General features: G+C 44.4%; 1 protein-coding gene across 3 annotated transcripts in view; it reads left to right on the top strand.

Moving 5' to 3' along the window:
• Positions 1-20,189, top strand: part of SLCO2B1 (solute carrier organic anion transporter family member 2B1) — a 191,017-nt gene that overhangs the window by 149,716 nt on the left and 21,112 nt on the right. For all 3 annotated transcript variants that reach the window (XM_068266579.1, XM_068266580.1, XM_068266581.1), the window contains exons 10-11: positions 3,914-4,112; positions 4,993-5,152. In XM_068266579.1, the coding sequence (XP_068122680.1) occupies positions 3,914-4,112; positions 4,993-5,152 (359 nt within the window). The remainder of the gene's footprint in view (positions 1-3,913; positions 4,113-4,992; positions 5,153-20,189) is intronic.

Raw genomic sequence — 20,189 nt, 5'->3', positions numbered from 1 at the left:
TGTGCCGCCTCTTCCTCTGCTGTATCCACCTCTCGTGTGCCCCTGTGTCCCCCTTGTAACTTTAATGTCCGCTTGGTCTCCCTATGACGTCCTCTATCCCCTGTAGCCTTGTTTTTCCGGGTCTTCTGCTGTCCCCGTGTCCTCTTTGTGTCCCCCGACAAAAAGGGCGCCCCATTCACTCCCATTATAAATATCGTTTAATGGGCACCGAACAGGGAAAAAAGGCGCTGGAGATTATTAACGTTTTAACAAACGGCGCCCGGAGATTTTTAAGGATTTATAACTATGTTTGTGATGATTTAACTTTACAAAATGAGCCTGTGACAAATAACGTTTATAAAGATAATAAATCACTATTTCTAAAACATTTCTAAAACATTATTATCCACCCAAAAAAATTATTTACATTTTTTTATTTACATTTTTTATTTATTAATGTCTGTAAAACATTATTATCCATAGGGGGTCTTAGGTTTAGGCACCAACAGGGGGGTCTTAGGTTTAGGCACCAACAGGGGGGTCTTAGGTTTAGGCACCACCAGGGGGGTCTTAGGTTTAGGCACCAATAGGGGGTCTTAGGTTTAGGCACCAACAGGGGGGTCTTAGGTTTAGGCACCACCAGGGGGGTCTTAGGTTTAGGCACCACCAGGGGGGTCTTAGGTTTAGGCACCAATAGGGGGTCTTAGGTTTAGGCACCAACTGGGGGGTCTTAGGTTTAGGCACCAATAGGGGGGTCTTAGGTTTAGGCACCAATAGGGGGGTCTTAGGTTTAGGCACCAACAGGGGGTCTTAGGCTTAGGCACCAACAGGGGGTCTAGGGGTTAGGGATAGGTACAGGGAGGGTTTTTAACAAACGTAAATATAAGTTTCAGTTTACAAACAGGGAAGATTAACGTTTTAAGAATTGCCGATCTCATACACATTATTTAGTGATTTATAAATTCTTAAAACACTATTTCTAAACGAAATTCTACACAATATTTCTATAAACGATAATACTGTTTATCGTTTACACCACGCGCCCTTTTTTCCCGACGCCCTTTTTTGATGTACGCCCTTGCATCCTCCTCTAACCACCAGCTCCATGCCGCTCTGTCTGCTGTGTCCTCCGATGTCCCCCTGCATCCTCTTTTTTCCCCCCCCAGCTCTGTGCGGTTGTGTCCCTGAGCTTCAGCCTATGGGGAAGAAAATGGCAACTTGTGTTATTACTGAAACCGATGGTCTTGCAGGCGGGACCATGGCTTTGTTATTAGGCTGATCACTGCACTTGCTGGGTAAGAGCGAGTGCAGGGATTGGTCCAATAATGGAGTCATGGTCCCACCTGCAAGACCATCGGCTCCAGTAATAACACAAGTCACATACTTTTTCCCCTTACTGCTGCTAGAGCTTACTTACGAGGTAGGGCTTATATTCCAAGCATGCTCAAAATTCCTGCTAGTGCTTATTTTCAGGGGTTCAGTGTTCTCCCCAGACACTTTTAGCTGGGTGCTCCACCCGGCTAATTTTAGTGACCACCCGGCTAACATCGACTCACTTCCTCATATGTGGTAAGCAGAGTTGCGCATTCCACCGTCTTGCCCCACCCAGCTACTTTTCCATGCCACCCGGCTGGAAAAAAATTCAGAGAACACTGGGATGTCTTAATTTCGTGGAAACATGAGGTTTCCTCATTTCACTTTCTTTTCTATATCCTCTCTTTTCTCTCCTCTGCTGTATTTCTCTTTCCTTCTCTTTCATTTTAATACTTTTGTTCTTCTGTTTCCTCTCTGTGGCCCGAGTCTTCAGTTCATGAAATAAGTCACCTCACTTGATCCTGAAGGCTTGTGAGGCACAGAAAGCTGTTCTGCTGGGAACAGACAGGTCGTCTCGCAGCTTCGATTTTATTTCCACACATTATTTTTCCGAAGTGCATTCTTAACTGTGTGTAGCAGCGCCACCAACTGAATGCCAAACGCTCCTAGAAACTTTTAATGGTGGTTCTGAAAACTCTTGTGGAATGTCCTGTTTGAGGCCATAGTCCAGGCACAGGTTGTTCTTGTATGTTTCCAATACATAAGCCTCAATTCACTAAGCAGTTTAGACTAGTCTACTCATGGTTTTTAGTCTACTGATGGTTTGGTGTAATGTTTTAGACCTGTTCTAAAACATTTGGTCGGTAAAACGGGGGAAATTATTCACAAGGCAAACAAGGAATAACCACGCCCACTTTTTCTGACAGAGATTAGACCAGCTGATTTCTGTCGGTAAAGTAATTCTGTGAGGTATTTTAGATGTGAGGATGGAACCTTTTGAATTAATTATGAAGGAGTTTATTTGTATCCAGAGGAGAGCTCATCAGAGGAGAAGGATGTCAGTCATACCTACTCCTTTGTGAATTGCATCTTTTGATCATTTCCCCTGCTTTACCGACCTAATTAGCGAATGTTTTAGACCAGGTCTAAAAACATCCGGAAATTATTAATGAATTCCTTCTTGATGCAACTGATTTACACCAAACCATCAGACTGAAAACCATCATTAGGCTAGTCTAAACTGCTTAGTGAGGCCATAGAGTTCTATTTAAATTGAACTACTTTTTAAAGTAGTTTTGTAAAAAGAAAAAGAAAGTTGTTTTTATTTCCTGCAGAGCAACCCTGAGCTGCCTGCTCACTCCCACTCAGCAGCATTAGATTAAAAATGAACTGTTAGTTAGTGGTGCTTTTAATGGGTCAACTACGTTTACGCAAAATTTTGTGAATCAGAATTACGCCTTTGATTACACTTAATTCGCATTCAATGCATAGCAATAGTCGCATCTATTCGCCAGTGTTCTGCTCATGCGTGGCTATTAGTTAAATATTTAATGTGAAAAATGCGTTAGTGTGCTGAAAAAAATGTGCGTTCATCAGTCAGTATATTGTACACGTGCGGCTATTCGTTAAATATTTCATGCGAAAAATGCGTTCCTGTGTGACAAAAAATAATTGTGCTCATCGGCCAGTATACTGCACATGCGGTGCTAAATTTTCAATTAAAAAAAACTATTTGTATGCGTAAAAATGTTTGTGTACAAAATTACATGTAAATTACGCTATTACACCTAATTACAGTTAGTGATTACGTTTCCATGTGGAATTTCACATTACAATTATGATGCGTAGTTGCGAATTACTATGCGTAATTACGCATAGGCGTAATTTCTGCCCACCACTACTGTTTGTCATCATTTTTCTATTGCATATGAGCCCAAAGAGGGTCACTATAAATGCAACTGCTCCTGTTCATGAGATATGCCCAGATGTCAGATGTCTTAGACTTAGAACAACCGTTCATGATCATTTCAGGTGAAACTCTAGTATAGGTAGAATTGTCCCATGACATTGTTCAGAGAGGTGTCTAATTGAGTAAGATTGAAAATACACTATTGTAAGGGCAGCTGCTCTGCCCCTCAGCTTCTGCTTAATACCCCCTCCCTCTTTTCTCTCCATAGAACAGAACAGGGTGCTCACTGCCTACCTCCTGTAGCCAAGCAGCATGTCTGTACTAAACTGAGCACTGTTTCAGTAACAGGAGTATTCGTACCTGAGCCTGGTCAGTGGAAAGGTAACTGTACTTGTATGGACAGTTTGTCAGTAGAATTGCTGTTACTCCTGCCCCTAGAGGAGGTTTGTGACGGTGCTAGCTAGAGAAGGCCAATAGAATTGGTTCTCTAAAGATGTGGAGACAGGCAAGGGAAGTAAGGGAGAAGTGACAGGTGGGACAGTCAGCACACTTGCCATACGGTTCGGTAGGTATTTGTAGGGTTCATGGAGGGTGGAGTCTAGGGTGCCAGGACATCTGTGCCTATAAGCTCCTGTGATGTAAATCTAGGCCTGATTTCAGTGCAGCATTCCTGCGGCATGTTTTATTCACTGTTCTGATGTTTCTCCACAGGTTCGGTGAACGTCCCGGGGGCCATGCTCGGCATAGTTCTGGGCGGAGTCATCATGAAGAGGTACCGGCTGTCGCTGAGGCAGTGCGGGGCGGTGTGCGTCTTTGGCTTGCTGTGCTGCGTCCTCGTTGCTGTGCCGCTGCTCTTCCTGGGATGCTCCACTCAGCAGTTCGCCAGTCCGTATGCCGACCCCCACATGAGGTAACCTCACCCCTTCCGGGGACGAGTGGATTTACTCAGCAGCATCCAAGGCAGGCGGGGGGAGGGAGTGGACTCCTGGAGGAGAGGGTTGGAATGGGTTGGAATATGTCATGTGACCACTCCCTTGGGTGCGGGTGAGGGGGTAAAAACCCCAAATAGTATTTGTGGATTATTTAAAAGGAACGCACACAATTTGCTCGCTCCCAGCTAAAGCACTTTCCTACCTTTATTTGGTCAGCAGGTGCCAGTCAGCCAATACTATATGTAATCCTCTATAATAATATGCAAGTGTCTCTGCGTCCCTGACTTCCTGTGTGTGTGCGTCCGTGTAGGCAGGGACGCAGAGAGTGTGTAGAGCAGAGGGAGGATGGCTCGCGCGTGCAGGAGCAGCGGGCATGCGGGTGCGTCCACGAGCAGCGGGCGGCCTCCTGGAGGAGTGCAGGCAGGAACGCAGAGACTGTGTAGAGCGGAGGGAGCAGCGGGCATGCGGGTGCGTGCACGAGCGACGTGCGGGCGCGTGCAAGAGCAGCGGGTGGGCTAGCCCGTTTGGCGCCTGCTGACCAAATAAAGTGCTTTAGCTGGGAGTGAGCAAATTGTGTGTGTTGCAGTTAGCATTCAGTTCAGAGGCAGTGAGGGTGAGATCCCTGGTTGTGAGAGGTCCAGGGCTCGCTCGCACTTCCCTCTGGGTATCGCATGGTGGTTTGGGGGCCCCTGGCTGTCATGTGAACCAGTGTTTGTGATTATTTAAAAGGGTAGGAGATAAACAAATAACTTTGGACAATATTCCTATGCCCTGGGTCTAACACATACTAGTTTATTTTGGTTGAATACACTTGATTGGCTCATTGGAGGATTCCGTTTTATAAATTTTTTTTACTAGTGTTGGACTGTGGCACAATGTGAGTCAATGCAGCAGCAAGTGTGGTTGCTCCAGCACAGCCTTCAACCCGATCTGTGGCTCAGATGGCGTGGAGTACATCTCTCCCTGCTACGCTGGATGTGAAACTGTGAACTTCAACCCCCAGGGGAACAAAGTCATGGTTAGTGGTTTATGCAATGCTTTTTATGTTATGTATTATTATTATTAATATTATTATATGTTTATATACAGTAGCATCTTCTGCAGCACTTTACAGAGTACACAGTCATGTCACTGACTGTCCTCAGAGGAGCTCACAGTCTAATCCTACTATAGTCCTAGTCTAACGTTCCTACCATATTATTATTAGGTATTTATATAGCACTGACATCTTCTGCAGCACTTTGCAGAGTACATAGTCATGTCACTGACTGTCCTCAGAGAAGCTCACAATCTAATCCTACCGTAGTCATAGTATAATGTCCCACATTATTATTATTATTATTATTATTATTATTATTATTATTATTATTATTATTATTATTATTATGTATTGATATAGCACTGACATCTTCTGCAGCACTTTACAGAGTACATAGTCGTGTCACTGACTGTCCTCAGAGGGGCTCACAATCTAATCCCTACCGTAGTCATAGTCCTACCATATTATTATTATGTATTTATATTGCACTGACATCTTCTGCAGCATCATACAGAGTACATAGTCATGTCACTGACTGTTCCCAGAGGAGCTCACGATCTAATCCCTTCCATAGTCATAGTCTAATGTCCTATTATATTATTATTATGTATTTATATTGCACTGACATCTTCTGCAGCATTATACCGAGTACATAGTCATGTCACTGACTGTCCCCAGAGGAGCTCACAATCTAATCCTACCATAGTCATTGTCTAATGTACTACCATATTATTATTGTGTATTTATATAGCACTGACATCTTTTGCAGCACATTACAGAGTACATAGTCATGTCACTGACTGTCCTCAGAGGAGCTCACAATCTAATCCTACCATAGTCATAGTCTAATGTCCCACCATATTATTATTATGTATTTATATAGCACTGACATCTCCTGCAGCATATTACAGAGTACATAGTCATGTCACTGACTGTCCTCAGAGGGGCTCACAATCTAATCCTACCATAGTTATAGTCTAATGTCCAACCATATTATTATTATGTATTTATATAGCACTGACATCTCCTGCAGCATATTACAGAGTACATAGTCATGTCACTGACTGTCCTGAGAGGGGCTCACAATCTAATCCTACCATAGTCATAGTCTAATGTCCCACCATATTATTATTATGTATTTATATAGCACTGACATCTTCTGCAGCACATTACAGAGTACATAGTCATGTCACTGACTGTCCTCAGAGGAGCTCACAATCTAATCCTACCATAGTCATAGTCTAATGTCCCACCATAATATTATTATGTATTTATATAGCACTGACATCTCCTGCAGCACATTACAGAGTACATAGTCATGTCACTGACTGTCCTCAGAGGAGCTCACAGTCTAATCCTGCCATAGTCATAGTCTATTGTCCTACCATATTATTGATTTATATAGCTCTGACATCTTCTGCAGCACATTACAGAGTACATAGTCATGTCACTGACTGTCCTCAGAGGGGCTCACAATCTAATCCCTTCCATAGTCATAGTCTATTGTCCTACCATATTATTATTATGTATTTATATCGCACTGACATCTTCTGCAGCACATTACAGAGTACATAGTCATGTCACTGACTGTCCTCAGAGGGGCTCACAATCTAATCCCTTCCATAGTCATAGTCTACTGTCCTTGTATTTGCCCCTAGCTGATGAAGAAGCTGATGAATGTACGTAGATAATAAGAAGCCAGCAGTGCAGAGCGAGTCCCATGTTTGGCCCCTTTATGAATGTACTGTAGTTTCTTCTACTGGAGATCTTTAATCAGAATTTTATTAATTCATAATTTCCATCGTTTATTCTCTTCTGTTCCTAATACAAGAAGGGAACAGTCTCTCTGGCCTGCGGCTTCCTCCGTCTTCCTACAGATGAATAACCTGAGCGAGGAGACGCTATTCTGCAGTGTGATTTCCAATTCCATTACTTCACATAATTCCCGCTATACGTCACTGCGCGTTATAAATCACCGCGCGGCCCTCGCCGGACGGCAATAAATTACCCCACATAACACGTGAATTCCTATTGGAATAAAAAAACTGCTCCCGTCTTATATTTGAAGCAGATCTGAACTCAGAACTTCCTCTCTGCTATAAAAGATACACAACATCATAATAACTCTATAATAAAACATTTCTTTGTTATTTACAGCTGATACAAATCCTGCATAAAATCTGCCGTGTGTCTACTTCCTGCTTTCATGGAAGCAGAGATATCGTTAACATCCTGTGCTTTCAAATGAGCTTATCTGCCGTGGCTGTCAGGTGACACAGGGGAGACATCAAATTACAACTTGGGATTAGACACAGATGAGGGGGAATTAGACAGGCTAAACTCTCTAAATACATACAGGGTGCCTTTCTGTTATGTTTTCCTTCTGCCCTGTGCAAGAGTTCAGGTCCACTTTAAAGAGGAACTGTAGTGAAAATAACAATGAATAAAATTGCTGATTGTTTACAATATTCATTTATAGATTATTTAGCCAGTGTTTGCCAGTTGTAAAAACATTCCCTGATTTACATTCTGAAATGTATCACTGGTGGTGACATCATTAGTTCTGCCAGGTGATCCGTACGGAATGTTAGTTGCTGACAGTTTTATGCGCAGAGGGAGATACTGGTTGCTTGGCAGTTGGAAAAAGCTGTTATTTCCCACAATGCAATGAGATTCACAGACAGCAAATTGTCAGGACCATGGTCATGACCAGTGCTGATCGTAATGGAAAAAGCTACGCTTACGGATCATTACGCGTAATTTTACGCTATTACGCATTACGAAATTACGCTTACGGCATAGACATTCAATTTCGGTACATGTCTGTAATTACGCATTGCCCTTACGCAATTACGCGTAAGAATACCGTAATTCAAGTTGTTACGTTATAGGCTTACGCGTAAATTCCTACTAGCAATTAATGCGTAAGGTCATGCTGCCAAGCGGAAAAGTTGACGCATGGATCAATGTTAGGTAGCCGCCGACTTTAAGGGCTGGAACCCACAGGAGCGCTTTTAGCAGCGTTTTGGCAGCACTGCGATACGCTAGCAGTTTGCCAAAACGCTGTGCTAATGTTAATGGATGGGGCAACTTCCACAGGAGCGTTTGCGTTTCTCAGAAACGCAAACGCAGGACCTGCAGCATTTTGGGAGCGTTAGCGCTTCAATGTAAAGTATTGAAACGCTAGTGGAAACGCTCAGCAAAACCTAAACTGAGCGGTTCTGCTAGCGTTTTGCGGTGCAGCGCAATGTAACAAAATGAAAAATTATTCACACGACCAATCAGGATAAAACCGCAAACCGCAAAACGCTACGCACCCGCTGGGCAAAAAAATACAATGTTGCAAAACGCGACCGCAAACGCGCATGAATCCGCTTGCAAACCGCTGTTACAAATTGCTAGCGGTTGCGTTTAGCGTTTGCGGTTTGCAGTGGGTTCCAGGCCTAAGGGTTAATAGCAAAGCCCCCTTAAGTGCTAAGAGCCTCAAATTTGGAGAATATATTAAGGAGATCAGAAGGAATAAGAGGGAAAAATTTTTTTTCAAAAAGACCTTATAGTTTTTGAGAAAATCGATGTTAAAGTTTCAAAGGAAAAATAGATACATTTAAAAACCCGCCGACTTTAACGGTTAATAGCAAAGCCTGCTTAAAATTTAGGAACACCAAATTCCCAGGGTATATTAAGGGGATCAGTGGGAATAAGAGGAAAAAAATTTTTTTTCAAAAAGACCTTATAGTTTTTGAGAAAATCGATTTTTAAGTTTCAAGGGCAAAAATGTCTTTTAAATGCGGAAAATGTCAGTTTTTTTTGCACAGGTAACAATAGTGTTTTATTTTCATAGATTCCCCCAAGTGGGAAGAGTTTTACTTACTTCGTTCTGAGTGTGGGAAATATTAAAAAAAAAACGACGTGGGGTCCCCCCTCCCAGACCTCTTTAACCCCTTGTCCCCCATGCAGACTGGGATAGCCAGAATGCGGAGCACCGGCCGCGTGGGGCTCCGCACCCTGACTATACCAGCCCGCATGGTCCATGGATTGGGGGGTCTCGGAAGGGGAGGGGCAGCCAAGCTTTCCCCTCCCCCTCCGAGCCCTTGTCCAATCCAAGGACAAGGGGCTCTTCTCCACCTCCGATGGGCGGTGGAGGTGGAGGCCGCGATTTCCTGGGGGGGAGGTTCATGGTGGCATCTGGGAGTCCCCTTTAAAAAGGGGTCCCCCAGATGCCCACCCCCCCCCCCAGGAGAAATGAGTATAGAGGTACTTGTACCCTTTACCCATTTCCTTTAAGAGTTAAAAGTAAATAAACACACAGACACTTTGAAAAAGTATTTTAATTGAACAAAAAACATAACCACGAAAAAAGTCCTTTAATATTCTTAATTAACCATTAATACTTACCTGTCCCTTTAAAAGCCAGTTCCCACGCAATATCCTCGGAAATATACTAATCAGTTACAATGTAACAAAGCTATTACAATGTAACAACTTTGTTACTTTGTAACACCACCGCACCCGACGTCACTCGCCGCCACCGCCGCGTCTGCGCTGACCCGACAGAGCTCTGAGCTATATAGCTCAGAGCTCCCTAAGCATCTTTGTATTTGGGCTCCAAGGAGCCCCATTGGTCCTTAGCAGACCAATGGGGTTCCTTTAAATCAGAAGGAACCCCATTGGTCTGCTAAGGACCAATGGGGCTCCTTGGAGCCCAAATACAAAGATGCTAAGAGAGCTCTGAGCTATATAGCTCAGAGCTCTGTCGGGTCCGTGCGGGACGCTAAGTCCCCGCCGCCTCCCGCTGTCCTCCCCGCCTCTTCCACATGTCACCCACATGTCACCCACATGTGGGTGACATGTGGGTGACAGATGTGGGCGGGGCTGACAGCGGGAGGCGGCGGGGACTTAGCGTCCCGCACTGACCCGACAGAGCTCTGAGCTATATAGCTCAGAGCTCTCTTAGCATCTTTGTATTTGGGCTCCAAGGAGCCCCATTGGTCCTTAGCAGACCAATGGGGTTCCTTCTGATTTAAAGGAACCCCATTGGTCTGCTAAGGACCAATGGGGCTCCTAAGTCCCCGCCGCCTCCCGCTGTCCTCCCCGCCTCTTCCACATGTCACCCACATGTCACCCACATGTGGGTGACATGTGGGTGACAGATGTGGGCGGGGCTGACAGCGGGAGGTGGCGGGGACTTAGCGTCCCGCACTGACCCGACAGAGCTCTGAGCTATATAGCTCAGAGCTCTCTTAGCATCTTTGTATTTGGGCTCCAAGGAGCCCCATTGGTCCTTAGCAGACCAATGGGGTTCCTTCTGATTTAAAGGAACCCCATTGGTCTGCTAAGGACCAATGGGGCTCCTTGGAGCCCAAATACAAAGATGCTTAGGGAGCTCTGAGCTATATAGCTCAGAGCTCTGTCGGGTCAGCGCAGACGCGGCGGTGGCGGCGAGTGACGTCGGGTGCAGTGGTGTTACAAAGTAACAAAGTTGTTACATTGTAATAGCTTTGTTACATTGTAACTGATTAGTATATTTCCGAGGATATTGCGTGGGAACTGGCTTTTAAAGGGACAGGTAAGTATTAATGGTTAATTAAGAATATTAAAGGACTTTTTTCGTGGTTATGTTTTTTGTTCAATTAAAATACTTTTTCAAAGTGTCTGTGTGTTTATTTACTTTTAACTCTTAAAGGAAATGGGTAAGGGGTACAAGTACCTCTATACTCATTTCTCCTGGGAGGGGGGGTGGGCATCTGGGGGACCCCTTTTTAAAGGGGACTCCCAGATGCCACCATGAACCTCCCCCCCAGGAAATCGCGGCCTCCACCTCCACCGCCCATCGGAGGTGGAGAAGAGCCCCTTGTCCTTGGATTGGACAAGGGCTCGGAGGGGGAGGGGAAAGCTTGGCTGCCCCTCCCCTTCCGAGACCCCCCAATCCATGGACCATGCGGGCTGGTATAGTCAGGGTGCGGAGCCCCACGCGGCCGGTGCTCCGCATTCTGGCTATCCCAGTCTGCATGGGGGACAAGGGGTTAAAGAGGTCTGGGAGGGGGGACCCCACGTCGTTTTTTTTTTAATATTTCCCACACTCAGAACGAAGTAAGTAAAACTCTTCCCACTTGGGGGAATCTATGAAAATAAAACACTATTGTTACCTGTGCAAAAAAAACTGACATTTTCTGCATTTAAAAGACATTTTTGCCCTTGAAACTTAAAAATCGATTTTCTCAAAAACTATAAGGTCTTTTTGAAAAAAATTTTTTCCTCTTATTCCCACTGATCCCCTTAATATACCCTGTAAATTTGGTGTTTCTAAATTTTAAGCAGGCTTTGCTATTAACCGTTAAAGTCGGCGGGTTTTTAAATGTATCTATTTTTCCTTTGAAACTTTAACATCGATTTTCTCAAAAACTATAAAGTCTTTTTGAAAAAAATTTTTTTCCTCTTATTCCTTCTGATCTCCTTAATATATTCTCCAAATTTGAGGCTCTTACCACTTAAGGGGGCTTTGTTATTAACCCTTAAAGTCGGCGGCTTTTTTATATTATACGGGAGCGTAATATTACGCGATTACGGCAGACTGTGTAATTTCAATGGGAGTTTACTGTCTTACGCGTAATTTGTTACGCGTAAAACGTAACCCACGGTCTACGCGTAATTAATTACGCGTAATACCGTAACCTTACACGTAACGCTTACGGTGCATTTGTAGTGAATTACGATGCGTAATTACGCTAATGCGTAATTTCGGCCCAGCACTGGTCATGACATCACACGGTGGAAGGGGTTTCACCACAATATCAGCCATACAGACCCTCCTGATGATCTATTGGAGAAAAAGTAAAGAGTTCTCATGGAAAGGGGGATATCAACTACTGATTGGGATGAAGTTTAATCCTTGGTTAAAGTTCCTCTATAAAGTACACTTATCCCATATTTTGTCAAAGCAAACACAGCCCCGTACTATATAGATTGTCCTTACTACTATAAAGGGTCAGTGAGATGCCAATACTTAGTTTGCATACAACCTGAAGTGAGAGATATATGGAGGCTGCCATATTTATTTCCTTTTAAACAATACCAGTTGCCTGGCAGCCCTGCTGATCATCTACCTCTACTACTGTTAGGCTAGCCATAGACCCTGAACAAGCATACAGATCAGATGTTTCTGACAGAAGTCTGACTACGTTTGCCACACGCTTGTTTTAGGTGTGTGATTCAGACACTACTGATGTGTGAAAGATCACTAGGACTGACTGTCCTCAGAGGAGCTCACAATATATGTCGTACCCTAGTCATTGTCTAATGCTGGGAATACACAGTGCGTTTCTGCAGCAGATAGATGGGTTCAATAGATAATTTCCGATATGTCAGATCTCTTGTTCGATTGTTTTGCCGCTCTATTTCTGATAGAAGTGAATGGAAAAAGATAAGAAAAACGAGCGAAGGATAAGAGGATCGAGTGGGGAATCGAGCGGCAAAGACAATCGAGCGGCAGAAACGCACCGTGTATTCACAGCATTATATCCTACCATATTATTATTATTATATATCTATGTACCACCAACATCTTCTGCAGCACTTTACAGAGTACATGGTCATGTCACTGACTGTCCTCGGAGGAGCCCACACTCTAATCCTACCACAGTCATAGCCTAATGTCCTATCATATTATTATTATAATGTACTTATATGGCACTGACATCTTCTGCAGCACTTTACAGAGTACATAGTCATGTCACTGACTGTCCTCAGAGGAGCCCACACTCTAATCCCTACCATAGTCAGTCTAATGTCCTACCATAGTATTATTATAATGTACTTATATAGCACTGACATCTCCTGCAGCACATTACAGAGTACATAGTCATGTCACTGACTGTCCTCAGAGGAGCTAACAATCTAATCCTACTATAGTCATAGCCTAATGTCCTACCATATTATTATTATGTATGTATATAGCAGTGACATCTTCTGCAGCACATTACAGAGTACATAGTCATGTCACTGACTATCCTCAGAGGAGCTCACAATCTAATCCTACCACAGTCATAGTCTAATGTTCTACCATATTATTATTATGTATTTATATAGCACTGACATCTCCTGCAGCACATTACAGAGTACATAGTCATGTCACTGACTGTCCTCAGAGGAGCTCACAATCTAATCCTACCATAGTCATAGTCTAATGTCCTGCCATATTATTATTATGTATTTATATAGCAGTGACATCTTCTGCAGCACATTACGGTGTACATAGTCATGTCACTGACTGTCCTCAGAGGAGCTCACAATCTAATCCTACCATAGCCATAGTCTGATGTCCTACCATATTATTATTATGTATTTATATAGCAGTGACATCTTCTGCAGCACATTACAGAGTACATAGTCATATCACTGACTGTCCTCAGAGGAGCTCACAATCTAATCCTACCACAGTCATAGTCTAATGTCCTACCATATTATTATTATGTATTTATATAGCACTGACATCTCCTGCAGCACATTACAGAGTACATAGTCATGTCACTGACTGTCCTCAGAGGAGCTCACAATCTAATACTACCATAGTCATAGTCTAATGTCCTGCCATATTATTATTATGTATTTATATAGCAGTGACATCTTCTGCAGCACATTACGGTGTACATAGTCATGTCACTGACTGTCCTCAGAGGAGCTCACAATCTAATCCTACCATAGCCATAGTCTGATGTCCTACCATATTATTATTATGTATTTATATAGCAGTGACATCTTCAGCAGCACATTACAGAGTACATAGTCATGTCACTGACTGTCCTCAGAGGAGCTCACAATCTAATCCTACCATAGTCATAAGCTGGCCATACACTGGCCCGATTTGCCGCCGATCTGACAGCAGATTCAATCACTGGGATCGAATCTGCTGCCAATCGTATGCACTAAACGCACCCACCGATCCGATTTCCTCCCGAAATGGGATCGGTCCGTCGATCGCACTGTGCGGGTTACTTCCGTCGATCGCCCGCGGGTAGGGAGCGCGTCGCTAGCGGCGGCCGATCCGATACAGTTATACATTACCTGACGCTGGCTCCCGGGCATCTTCACCTCGTCTTCTCCGCATCTTCTCCGCGCTTCTCTCTTGCTTCCATCCCAGCGTACATTAACTTCCTGGTCACGGAGTGACACAGTGTACGCTGGGATTCGGTGCGCTGTGCAGTGCGGAGAAGAGGACCCGGAGCCAGCTTCAGGTAATGTATGCAGGGGGGGGGGGGGGGGACAGGCGGCAGCGGCGGCTCCACAGATTGTGATCGGTTTCAACTGGTCGATCTAATGGCAAATCGACCAGTGTATGGCTACCTTTAGTCTAATGTCCTACCATATTATTATGTACTTATATAGCACTGACATCTTCTGCAGCACATTACAGAGTACATAGTCATGTCACTGACTGTCCTCAGAGGGGCTCACAATCTAATCCTACCATAGTCATAGTCTATCAGGGATTGACTATATGGGGACTCAATCTCTCTGGCAAATATACTAAGTAAGTAGATACAGAGCCGGGCCGAGGCAGAGGCGAGAGAGGCTCCAGCCTCAGGGCGCAGTGTAGGAGGGGGCGCACTCAGCTCAGCTGTCATTTCTATATGTGTTTGAAGCAGAGAGAAATAAGAGAAGTGGATACATGACAGTGACTGCAAGCCAGATAACTAGAGATGAAGGTGTTGGGGGCCCTCGGGCACCTATTAGTCTAATAGCAATCAGTGTGTGACGGCTGGGGTGGGAGGGATGGAGGGGCGCAGTTTGGTCTCTCAGCCTTGGCTGCTGGAGGACCTTGTCCCGGCTCTGAGTAGATAACCTCTTATGAAGGTCATGAGTGTGCAGCACCAACGCCATGTTTGCAGTCTCAGGTTTTGGGATATAATATATAGAAGATATACAGTAGAGGTATCAGGTTGGATTAGAATTGGATCGATCGGCAGGTTTATCCCCCAGTAAGATGGTGATAGGAATGCACAGCATCATCTCCGTTATTCCAATAAACAGAGGATTATAGAAACAATGCAGAGGAAACAGCCGCCATACATCAACTCCTCCTGCTGCTGCTGTACACCCAGATGACCCCAGACTTCCAGGAACCGCTGGCTATTATAATGATTCCAGTAATAATTCCAGTATTTGTATAGCGCTTTTCTCCTCTCAGACTCAAAGCGCCAGAGCTGCAGCCACTGGGACGCGCTCAGTAGGCAGTAGCAGTGTCAGGGAGTCTCGCCCAAGAACTCCTTATTGAATGGGTGTTGACTTACTGAACAGGAAGAGATAAGCTTTTAATCCTTTGTCAGAGGCAGAGCTCTTAACCATTCCACTATCCAGCCACCACTTTATGGTCCACAGGCTGCCTTTAAAATGGAGATCCTAGTCTCAGTTTTCTGACTTTCAAAGCCTTGAAAATGTTATTAGATCCCCAGTATAAATATTCAGGTATAATAGCTACCCCAGCATAGGCTAGCCAGGTACAGGTGCCTCAGTATAGGATAGCCAGGTATAGGTGCCCCAGTATAAGTTAGCTAGGTATAGGTGCCCCAGCATAGGTTAGCCAGGTACAGGTGCCTCAGTATAGGATAGCCAGGTATAGGTGCCCCAGTATAAGTTAGCTAGGTATATGTGCCCCAGTATAGTTTAGCCAGGTAGAGGTGCCCCAGTATAGGTTAGCCAAGTATAGGTGCCCCAGTATAGGATAGCCAGGTATAGGTGCCCCAGTATAAGTTAGCTAGGTATATGTGCCCCAGTATAGGATAGCCAGGTATAGGTGCCCCAGTATAAGTTAGCTAGGTATATGTGCCCCAGTATAGGTTAGCCAGGTACAAGTGCCTCAGTATAGGTTAGCCAGGTACAGGTGCCTCAGTATAGGATAGCCAGGTAGAGGTGCCCCAGCATAGGATAGCGCTGCGTAATATGTTGGCGCTTTATAAATACAATAAATAATAATAATAATAGTATAGGTGCTCCAGTATAAGTTAGCTAGGCATATGTTCCCAGTATAGGTTAGCCAGGTATAGGGACCCCAGTATAGGTTAGCCAGGTATAGGTGCCCCAGTATTGGTTAGCCAGGTATAGCTACCCCAGTATAGGTTAGCCAGGTATAGGTGGCCCAGTATAAGTTAGCTAGGCATATGTTCCCCAGTATAGGTTAGCCAGGTATAGGGACCCCAGTATAGGTTAGCCAGGTATAGGTGCCCCAGTATAGGTTAGCCAGGTATAGATACCCCAGTAGAGGGTTAGCCAGGTATAATAGGTGCCCCAGTATAGGTTAGCCAGGTATAGGTGTCCCAGTATAGGTTAGCCAGGTATAGGTACCCCAGCATAGGCTAGCCAGGTACAGGTGCCCCAGTATAGGTTAGCCAGGTATAAGTACCCCAGTATAGGTTAGCCAGGTATAAGTACCCCAGTATAGGTTAGCCAGGTATAGGTACCCCAGTATAGGTTAGCCAGGTATAGGTACCCCAATATAGGTTAGCCAGGTATAGCTACCCCAGTAGAGGGTTAGCCAGGTATAGGTACCCCAGTATAGGTTAGCCAGGTATAGGTGCCCCAGTATAGGTTAGCCAGGTATAGCTATCCCAGCATAGGTTAGCCAGGTATAGGTGCCTCAGTATAGGTTAGCCAGGTATAGCTACCCCAGTATAGGTTAGCCAGGTATTGCTACCCCAGTATAGGTTAGCCAGGTATAGGTGCCCCAGTATAGGTTAGCCAGGTATAGGTGCCCCAGTATAGGTTAGCCAGGTATAGGTACCCCAATATAGGTTAGCCAGGTATAGCTACCCCAGTAGAGGGTTAGCCAGGTATAGGTACCCCAGTATAGGTTAGCCAGGTATAGGTACCCCAATATAGGTTAGCCAGGTATAGCTACCCCAGTAGAGGGTTAGCCAGGTATAGGTACCCCAGTATAGGTTAGCCAGGTATAGGTGCCCCAGTATAGGTTAGCCAGGTATAGCTATCCCAGCATAGGTTAGCCAGGTATAGGTGCCTCAGTATAGGTTAGCCAGGTATAGCTACCCCAGTATAGGTTAGCCAGGTATTGCTACCCCAGTATAGGTTAGCCAGGTATAGGTGCCCCAGTATAGGTTAGCCAGGTATAGCTACCCCAGCATAGGTTAGCCAGGTATAGGTGCCCCAGTATAGGTTAGCCAGGTATAGCTACCCCAGTATAGGTTAGCCAGGTATAGCTACCCCAGTATAGGTTAGCCAGGTACAGGTGCCCCAGTATAGGTTAGCCCGGTATAGGTGCCCCAGTATAGGTTAGCCAGGTATAGTTGCCTCCAGTATAGATTAGCCAGGTATAGTTGCCCCAGTATAGGTTACAAACACAATATTTAGACCTTGTTTGAAACCTACTAAAACATAACTTTTACTTCATATTTATTAAAATCATATATTCAATTTTTCCATATGCTTCGCTGGGCAGTATAAAAATTCTTTCCCCCAGAGAGCCTTATGTGATACCTGGCCACCTAGGCTTGCTGCCTTCAGTAAAGCAATAAATACAGGATCTTCTCAAAAAATTAGCATACTGTGATAAAGTTCATTATTTTCTGTAATGTACTGATAAACATTAGACTTTCATATATTTTAGATTCATTACACACAACTGAAGTAGTTCAAGCCTTTTATTGTTTTAATATTGATGATTTTGGCATACAGCTCATGAAAACCCAAAATTCCTATCTCAAAAAATTAGCATATTTCATCCGACCAATAAAAGAAAAGTGTTTTTAAAACAAAAAAAGTCAACCTTCAAATAATTATGTTCAGTTATGCATTTAATACTTGGTCGGGAATCCTTTTGCGGAAATGACTGCTTCAATGCGGCGTGGCATGGAGGCAATCAGCCTGTGGCACTGCTCAGGTGTTATGGAGGCCCAGGATGCTTCAATAGCGGCCTTAAAGAGAACCCGAGGTGGGTTTGAAGAATATTATCTGCATATAGAGGCTGGATCTGCCTATACAGCCCAGCCTCTGTTGCTATCCCAAACCCCCCTAAGGTCCCCCTGCACTCTGCAATCCCTCATAAATCACAGCCACGCTGCTGACAAACAGCTTGTCAGAGCTGGCTGTGTTTATCTCTATAGTGTCAGTCTGCTGCTCTCCCCATCTCCTGCAGAACTCCAGTCCCCGCCTGCATCCCTTCCCTCCCTGCTGATTGGAGGGAAGGGACGGGGGCAGAGACCGGAGCTATGCAGGAGGCGGGGGAGCAACTGAGACTGACACTACAGATGTAAACACAGCCTCACAGCATGGCTGTGATTTATGAGGAATTGCAGAGTGCAGGGGGACCTTAGTGGGGTTTGGGATAGCAACAGAGGCTGGGCTGTATAGGCAGATCCAGCCTCTGTATGCAGATAACATTCTTTAAACACACCTCGGGTTCTCTTTAAGCTCATCCAGAGTGTTGGGTCTTGCATCTCTCAACTTTCTCTTCACAAGATCCCACAGATTCTCTATGGGGTTCAGGTCAGGAGAGTTGGCAGGCCAATTGAGCACAGTAATACCATGGTCAGTAAACCATTTACCAGTGGTTTTGGCACTGTGAGCAGGTGCCAGGTCGTGCTGAAAAATGAAATCTTCATCTCCATAAAGCTTTTCAGCAGATGGAAGCATGAAGTGCTCCAAAAACTCCTGATAGCTAGCTGCATTGACCCTGCCCTTGATAAAACACAGTGGACCAACACCAGCAGCTGACATGGCACCCCAGACTATCACTGACTGTGGGTACTTGACACTGGACTTCAGGCATTTTGGCATTTCCCTCTCCCCAGTCTTCCTCCAGACTCTGGCACCTTGATTTCCGAATGACATGTAAAAGTTGCTTTCATCCGAAAAAAGTGCTTTGGACCACTGAGCAACAGTCCAGTGCTGCTTCTCTGTAGCCCAGGTCAGGCACTTCTGCCGCTGTTTCTGGTTCAAAAGTGGGTTCATACTTCCATCTGCTGAAAAGCTTTATGGAGATGAAGAATTCATTTTTCAGCACGACCTAGCACCTGCTCACAGTGCCAAAACCATTGGTAAATGGTTTACTGACCATGGTATTACTGTGCTCAATTGGCCTGCCAACTCTCCTGACCTGAACCCCATAGAGAATCTGTGGGATATTGTGAAGAGAAAGTTGAGAGATGCAAGACCCAACACTCTGGATGAGCTTAAGGCCGCTATCAAAGCATCCTGGGCCTCCATAACACCTGAGTAGTGCCACAGGCTGATTGCCTCCATGCCACATCGCATTGAAGCAGTCATTTCTGCAAAAGGATTCCCGACCAAGTATTGAGTGCATAACTGAACATAATTATTTGAAGGTTGACTTTTTTGTTTTAAAAACACTTTTCTTTTATTGGTCGGATGAAATATGCTAATTTTTTGAGATAGGAAATTTATGGTTTTCATGAGCTGTATGCCAAAATCATCAATATTAAAACAATAAAAGGCTTGAACTACTTCAGTTGTGTGTAATGAATCTAAAATATATGAAAGTCTAATGTTTATCACTACATTACAGAAAATAATGAACTTTATCACAATATGCTAATTTTTTGAGAAGATCCTGTATATAAACAAGCTGAGTTACATCTACTGGAGTAAAGAAAAATCCCCCACCAAAACCGACATGTTTCGGCTCAGCTATTATGATAGCTGACTTTGCTTGAGAGAACATCTCTCATTTATTATTTTCCTTGATTATGTCGTTGTAATTAGCTGTGTGTTTCTACTACTATGCACTTAGCACCCTAGCACTTTGACTATTTATGCCCTGACGACGGCTCTATTTTTTATGAGCCGAAACATGTCGGTTTTGGTGGAGGAGTAGTAGTAGTTTCCAGTAGATGTAACTCAGCTTGTTTATATATTTATTGCTTTCCTGAAGGCAGCAAGCCTAGGTGGCCAGGTATCACATAAGGCTCTCTGGGGGAAAGAAGATTTATACTGCCCAGCGAAACATATGGAAAAATTGAATAAATGATTTTTAATCAATATGAAGTAAAAG

The sequence above is a fragment of the Hyperolius riggenbachi genome, chromosome 2 (assembly GCF_040937935.1).
Source record: "Hyperolius riggenbachi isolate aHypRig1 chromosome 2, aHypRig1.pri, whole genome shotgun sequence".
NCBI lineage: Eukaryota > Metazoa > Chordata > Amphibia > Anura > Hyperoliidae > Hyperolius > Hyperolius riggenbachi.
Note: the sequence above shows the minus strand (reverse complement) of the source record. Positions and strands in the feature narration are given on the sequence as shown.